The 7,823-nt window shown below is 39.8% G+C and overlaps 1 protein-coding gene across 1 annotated transcript; it reads left to right on the forward strand.

The window, feature by feature from the left end:
- Nucleotides 1-232: 232 nt before the first annotated feature.
- LOC112779561 (uncharacterized) lies at nt 233-3,019 on the forward strand. The gene is made up of 5 exons (XM_025823867.1): nt 233-523; nt 686-1,067; nt 1,143-2,360; nt 2,486-2,872; nt 2,961-3,019. Exons 1-5 carry the CDS (start codon nt 233-235, stop codon nt 3,017-3,019), a joined length of 2,337 nt encoding a protein of 778 aa, XP_025679652.1.
- Nucleotides 3,020-7,823: the final 4,804 nt, after the last annotated feature.

Consider the following 7,823-nt stretch of genomic DNA (forward strand, 5'->3'; position numbering starts at 1 on the left):
GAGAATGAGCTGGCAAATAGAGAGAGAATTTTTTGGTATGGTATTAGTATGGTTGATAAAATCCTAATTGTTGTATTTTCATATTTGTTTTCCATTAGTTTTTATATGTTTCTACTTGACAGTTGTTTTTATATGTAGCTTTAGCAGTCGTATGGGTTCTTTGGATTCAACATTAATTGAAGATTTATTAAAGATGCTTGATGAGAATAATGTCGTTGCAAAATCTTTTTGAATGGCGAAAGAGTTCTATCAGCAACGTCCTACTGAGGCTTTTTCCATTCGTTTGTTTAGACATCGAGCAGCAGACCCTCGAGTGTATAATGAGCCCACAGTTTCTGAAATTGCTGGTCTTATTATTGGAGATTTTGATGGATCGGATACTGCACGTGATATTATTGTTCAGTGGAGGAATGGAGACTTAAAACGCATTCATGAGACACATACGTTGTACTGGCCGTTGCAATATCCTTTGCTATTCCCGTATGGTGAAGATGGATACCAGGAAGATATACCATACCGTTGTGTTAGAAGTAGAGAAAATATACCAAAAAGACAAAGAGTTTCTCTATGAGAATTTATTTGTTTTCGAATCCAAGAACGAGAAAATGAGTTTGGGACGATACTCAAGTCTAGAAGGTTATTCCAACAATTTATTGTTGATTCGTTTAGTATGGTTGAATCACAGCGTCTTATGTATATTAGATTTGACCAGAAGAATATAAGATCTCATATATTGCAAGGGGTTGAAGAAGCCATGGAACGAGGAGATGTTGATGCGTGTTCCATTGGAACCAGGATTGTGTTACCGTCTTCTTTTACTGGGGGCAGAAGATATATGTTTAATAATTGTCAAGATGCTATGTCTATTTGCAAACAATATGGTTATCCTGATTTATTTATTACTATAACTTGCAACCCGAGTTGGCTGGAGTTTCAAAGATACACTGAACGCTCTCATATTGCTATATCTGATCGGCCTGATCTTGCATGTAGGTTGTTTGAGTTGAAAATTCAATCTTTGATGAATGATTTGAAGGATAGAGTCTTCTTTGGACCTGTGAATGCCGGTAAGTTTTAAGTGGTTATTTCTACTTATTTAATAATGATTTATATATGCAAAATTGAATTTCTCTTTTGTTTAGGGATGTATACAATTGAATTTCAAAAAAGGGGTTTGCCACATGCACATATTTTGGTTTGGCTTCAAAATGTGGGTAGGTTACAAACAACTGAAATCATGGATGAGGTTATATCAGCTGAGTTACCGGATCCAGTTAGATTTCCAAAGTTGTATAGTGTTGTTACTAAATATATGATTCATGGTCCTTGTGGTAAATTAAGACCTTCTTCTCCATGCATGAGAAATGGTGGCTGTTCTAAGTTCTATCCCAAGAAATTTGTTGATGCAACAGGTTTTGATAAAGATGGTTATCCAATATATAGAAGGCGAAGTATGGGGATTACTTATAAAATAAATGGTGTGGATGTGGATAATCGATTTGTTGTTCCTTATAATCCTATGCTCCTTATGAAATATCGAGCTCATATCAATTTGGAGTTTTATAACAAGTCAAATGTCATCAAGTATTTGTTTAAATACATAAACAAGGGGCCAGACCGCGTCACTGCGTCAATTAGAAATGTACAAACTCAGGAAAATGGTGGTCAAGATGTTGATGAGATTAAGCAATTCTATGATTGTTGCTATCTAGCACCTTGTGAATCTGCTTGGAGACTATTTGCATTTGACATTCATCATAAGTGGCCATCTGTTCAGCGGTTGATATTCCATTTGCCTGGAAAGCAGAATCTATTATTCGCTGATCATGATAAGATTCCTGAAATTGTTGAGAAAAACAAGTATAAGGATACAATGTTTACTGCGTGGATGCGAGCTAATCTTAAGTTCCCGCATGGTAATAAGTTATTATATTCTGAATTTCCAAATCATTTTGTTTACTTGCGTGATTCTCAAGAATGGGTTCCAAGGCAGAGAGGGTTCTCAATTGGAAGGCTAACTTTTATCCATGTTGGTTCGGGTGAGATATTTTATCTGCGTTTGCTGCTCAATGTTCAAAGGGGTTGTAAAAGTTTTGAAAGCATTCGCACTGTTGATGGTGTTGTATATGATTCTTTCAAGGCTGCGTGCAATGCTCTTGGTTTATTGAGTGATGATCAGGAGTTCATTAATGCTATTAAAGAAACTGCAGAATTCTCATCTGGTTTTCAGTTGCGTCAGTTGTTTGTTACATTGTTAGCATCTAATTCAATGAACAAACCAGAGTTGGTTTGGAGAGACACTTGGCGATTGTTAGCGGACGACATTTTATATTATAGAAGATGGGAGTTACAATTGCAAGGTATTTTTTCAAAGTCTTGTTCTATTTATTATTATTCAGTAAGTTTATTTGTAGATGGTTATGTCATGATAAGTTTACCTTTTATTTGTAATTCATGTGCCTTTTTTTTCTCACTTACTTCATAGAGCTTGTGATGACAGAAGAGGAACTTCAAGTTCTTTGTTTGATTGAAGTTGAAAAATTATTGCAAATGAATGGCAGAAGCTTGAAAGATTATTCCCAAATGCCTTTTCCTAATCAGGATTTGGTTTCCCATTTTTCAAATTCTATGATTATGAATGAGATGAATTATGATGTAGATCAACTTCGAGAAGAACATGATGTAAATTTGAACAAATTGACAGATGAGCAAAAACTGATCTATGGGAGAATAATTGATACAGTTACCAATAAAAGACCTGGATTCTTTTTTGTGTATGGATTTGGTGGAATCGGAAAAACATTTCTGTGGAGATTGTTGTCTTTCTGTCTTCGATCAGAACGGAGAATTGTTTTAAATGTTGCTTCTAGTGGTATTGCATCTTTATTGCTCCCTAATGGGAGGACTGCACACTCATTATTTTGCATCCCCATTGAGCTGAATGAGGAATCTGTTTGTAGTATTAAGAAAGATAGTCAGCGAGCGGAACTCATCCGTCGTGTGGTGGACGAAATTGTGATCACTTGTATGTATTTATAAAAGATGTGTACTCTGAGGGCATTGTTTATTTTCTTCACAATCTCGTTCAACTAACCAGCAAGTGTACTGGGTCGTCCAAGTAATAACCTTACGTGAGTAAGGGTCGAATCCACAGAGATTGTTGGTATGAAGCAAGCTATGGTCACCTTGTAAATCTCAGTCAGGCAAATTAAACATTATTTATGGGTTTGAGGATAGGAATAATAAAAAGAAATAAATAATAAAAGGGATAGAACACTTATGCAGATTCATTGGTGGGAATTTCAGATAAGCGGATGGAGATGCTGTAGAGCTCTTGGACGCCTGCTCTCCTACTCCTTCTACTCAATCCTTCTTACTCCTTTCCATGGCAAGCTTTGTATAGGGGTTCACCATCAGCTGTGGCTACTTTCATTCCTCACGGGGAAATAACCTGTGCGGCTGTCACTCGCACAGCTAACCAGTCTGGAGGCATCACCCATGGCTGATGGCTACATCCCATCCTCGCAGTGAAAACTATGCAACGCACTCTGTCACAGCACGGCTAATCACCGGTTGGTTCCCGCTCCTACTGGAATAGAATCCCTCTTTTGCGTCTGTCACCAACGCCCAGCAGGTTAAAGTTTGAAGCACGTCACGGTCATTCATGATCGGAATCCTACTCGGAACACCACAGACAAGGTTGGACTTTCCGGACTCCCAGGATCCTACTCGGAACACCACAGACAAGGTTGGACCTTCCGGATCCAGATGAATGCCGCCAACTATCTAACTTATACCACGAAGATTCTGTTGGGGAATCTAAGAGATACGCATTCAAGCTCTGTTGCATGTAGAACGGACATGGTTGTCAATCACGCGCATTCATAAGTGAGAATGATAATGAGGGTAATCTGACTCATCACATTCATCATGTTCTTGGGTACGAATGAATATCTTGGAATAAGAATAAGAGAGAATTGAATAAAAGATAATAGAATTGCATTAATACTTGAGGTACAGCAGAGCTCCACACCCTTAATCTATGGTGTGCAGAAACTCCACCGTTGAAAATACATAAGCAAAGAGTTCAGGCATGGCCGAATGGCCAGCCCTCTCTAACGTGATCACAGGATCAAAATACAATCCAGGATGTCTAATACAATAGATAAATGTCCTATATATACTAGACTAGCTACTAGGGTTTACATGAGTAAGTAATTGATGCATAAATCCACTTCCGGGGCCCACTTGGTGTGTGCTTGGGCTGAGCTTGATGAATTCACGTGCTAAGGCATATCTTGGCGTTGAACTCTGAGTTATGACGTGTTTTGGGCGTTCAACTCCGGATCATGACGTTTTTCTGGCGTTTAACTCCAGACAGCAGCATGAACTTGGCGTTCAACGCCAAGTTACGTCGTCATTCTTCGAATAAAGTATGGACTATTATATATTTCTGGAAAGCCCTGGATGTCTACTTTCCAACGCCGTTGAGAGCGCGCCAATTGGAGTTCTGTAGCTCCAGAAAATCCATTTCGAGTGCAGGGAGGTCAGATTCCAACAGCATCAGCAGTCCTTTTGTCAGCCTTCTTCAGAGTTTTGCTCAAATCCCTCAATTTCAGTCAGAATTTACCTGAAATCACAGAAAAACACACAAACTCATAGTAAAGTCCAGAAATGTGAATTTAACATAAAAACTAATGAAAATATCCCTAAAAGTAGCTCAAACTTACTAAAAACTATATGAAAACAATGCCAAAAAGCGTATAAATTATCCGCTCATCACAACACCAAACTTAAATTGTTGCTTGTCCCCAAGCAACTGAAAATCAAATAGGATAAAAAGAAGAGAATATACTATAAAGTCCAAAATATCAATGAATATTAATTTAATTAGATGAGCGGGACTTGTAGCTTTTTGCTTCTGAACAGTTTTGGCATCTCACTTTTTCCTTTGAAGTTTAGAGTGATTGGCTTCTCTAGGAACTTAGAATTTCAGATAGTGTTATTGACTTTCCTAGTTAAGCATGTTGATTCTTGAACACAGCTACTTATGAGTCTTGGCCGTGGCCCTAAGCACTTTGTCTTCCAGTATTACCACCGGATACACAAATGCCACATACACATAACTGGGTGAACCTTTTCAGATTGTGACTCAGCTTTGCTAAAGTCCCCAGTTAGTGGTGTCCAGAGCTCTTAAGCACACTCTCTTGCTTTGGATCACGACTTTAACCACTCAGTCTCAAGCTTTTCACTTGGACCTTCATGACACAAGCACATGGTTAGGGACAGCTTGATTTAGCCGCTTAGGCCTGGATTTTATTTCCTTGGGCCCTCCTATCCATTGATGCTCAAAGCCTTGGATCCTTGCTACCCTTGCCTTTTGGTTTTAAGGGCTATTGGCTTTTTCTGCTTGCTTTTTCTTTCTATTTTTTTTCGCCACTTTTTTTTTCAAGCTTTTTCACTGCTTTTTCTTGCTTCAAGAATCAATTCATGAATTTTTCAGTCCATCAATAACATTTCTCTTTGTTCATCATTCTTTCAAGAGCCAACAATTTTAACACTCATAAACAACAAGATCAAAAATATGCACTGTTCATTCATTCATTCAGAAAACAAAAATTATTGCCACCACATCAATATAATTAAATTAAATTCACTAATAATTTCGAAAATTATGTACTTCTTGTTCTTTTGAATTAAAACATTTTTCTTTTAAGAGAGGTGAAAGACTAATGGATTTTATTCATAGCTTTAAGGCATGGTTACACACTAATGATCATGAAGTAGAGACACAAAAACATAGATAAACATAACACTTAAAAACCGAAAACAGAAAGAAAATAAAGAACAAGGAATGAATCCACCTCTAGTGGCGTCTTCTTCTTGAAGGACCAATGATGTTCTTCAACTCTTCTATGTCCCTTCCTTGCCTTTGTTGCTCCTCTCTCATAGCTCTTTGATCTTCTCTTATTTCTTGGAGAGTGAGGGCGTGTTCATGGTGTTCCACCCTTAGTTGTTCCACATTATGGCTCAAGTCTTCTAAGGAGGTACTGAGTTGCTCCCAATAGTTGTTAGGAGGAAAGTGCATTCCATGAGGCATTTGTTGATGAACTTCCTCATGTTCTCCTTGGGGGCCGTGAGGGACTTCCCTTGTTTTCTCCATCCTCTTCTTTGTGATGGGCTTGTCTTCTTCAATGGAGACATCTCCATCTATGATGACTCCAGCTGAGTAGCATAAATGGCATATGAGGTGGGGGAAGGCTAGCCGTGCCATGTATGAAGGCTTGTCAGCTATTTTGTAGAGTTCATTGGATATGACTTCATGAACCTCTACCTCCTCTCCAATCATGATGCTATGAATCATGATTGCCCGATCCACAGTAACTTCAGATCGGTTGCTTGTAGGGATGATGGATCTTTGGATGAACTCCAACCATCCTCTAGCTACAGGCTTGAGGTCCAGTCTTCTTAGTTGGACTGGTTTGCCTTTGGAGTCTACTCTCCATTGGGCGCCTTCCACACAAATGTCCATTAGGACTTGGTCCAACCTTTGATTGAAGTTGACCCTCCTTGTGTAGGGGCGTTCATCACCTTGCATCATGGGTAGATGAAACGCCAACCTCACATTCTCCGGACTGAAATCTAAGTATTTCCCCCGAACCATTGTGATATAGTTCTTTGGATTCGGGTTCATACTTTGATCATGGTTCCTTGTGATCCATGCATTAGCATAGAACTCTTGAACCATCAATAATCCGACTTGTTGCATGGGGTTGGTTATGACTTCCCACCCTCTTCTTTGGATCTCATGTCGGATTTCCGGATACTCATTCTTTTTGAGCTTGAAGGGGACCTCAGGGATCACCTTCTTCTTTGCCACAACATCATAGAAGTGGTCTTGGTGGCTTTTGGAGATGAATCTCTCCTTCTCCCATGATTCGGAAGTGGAAGCTTTTGCCTTCCCTTTTCCTTTTGAGGAAACTCCGGTCTTGGGTGCCATTGATGGTGAATGAAAAATAAAAAGCTAGGCTTTTTACCACACCAAACTTAAAATTTGCTCGTCCTTGAGCAAAAAGAAAAGAAGAGTAGAAGAAGGAGAAGAGAATTTGGAAGAGAGGGAGAGAAGTGGGTTCGGCTATATGAGAGAAGAATGGGTAGTGTTGTGTGAAAATGATGAAGAAAAGAGAGGTATTTATAGGGAGGGGGGAGGGTAGGTTTCGGCCATTTTGGGTGGGAATGGGTGGGAAATTGAATTTGAATGTAATGGGGGTAGGTGGGGTTTATGGGGAAGAGGAGGTTGATGTGAATGGTGCATGGGGTAATTGGGAAGAGAAATTGATGTGATTGGTGAAGGTTTTTGGGAAGGGTGACATTGAGAATGAGATTTGGATTAGGAGAGTGTGAATAGGATTAAAAGAAAAGGTAGGTGGGGATCCTGTGGGGTCCACAGATCCTGAGGTGGGGATCTTGTGGGGTCCACAGGTCCTGAGGTAAAAAGAAATACCATTCCTTCACCCTATAGGCGTGTAAATTGCCTTCATGCACCATTCTGGCGTTCAAACGCCCATTGGTGCATGTTCTGGGCGTTAAACGCCCATGTGATGCTTGTTTCTGGCGTTGAACGCCAGTTTCAAGCTTGTTTCTGGCGTTCAGCGCCAGATTGTCCTCTGCGTGCGCATCCTGGCGTTAAACGCCAGGATGTTGCTTGTTTTGGGCGTTCAGCGCCAGGAAGATGCTCTGTTCTGGCGCTGAACGCTGGCCAGATGCATCTTCTGGGCGCTGAACGCCGGCCCGTGCGTCCTCCAGGGTGAAAAATTTTTTTT

Source organism: Arachis hypogaea, chromosome 3 (genome assembly GCF_003086295.3).
Source record: "Arachis hypogaea cultivar Tifrunner chromosome 3, arahy.Tifrunner.gnm2.J5K5, whole genome shotgun sequence".
In the NCBI taxonomy this organism is placed as follows: Eukaryota; Viridiplantae; Streptophyta; class Magnoliopsida; order Fabales; family Fabaceae; genus Arachis; species Arachis hypogaea.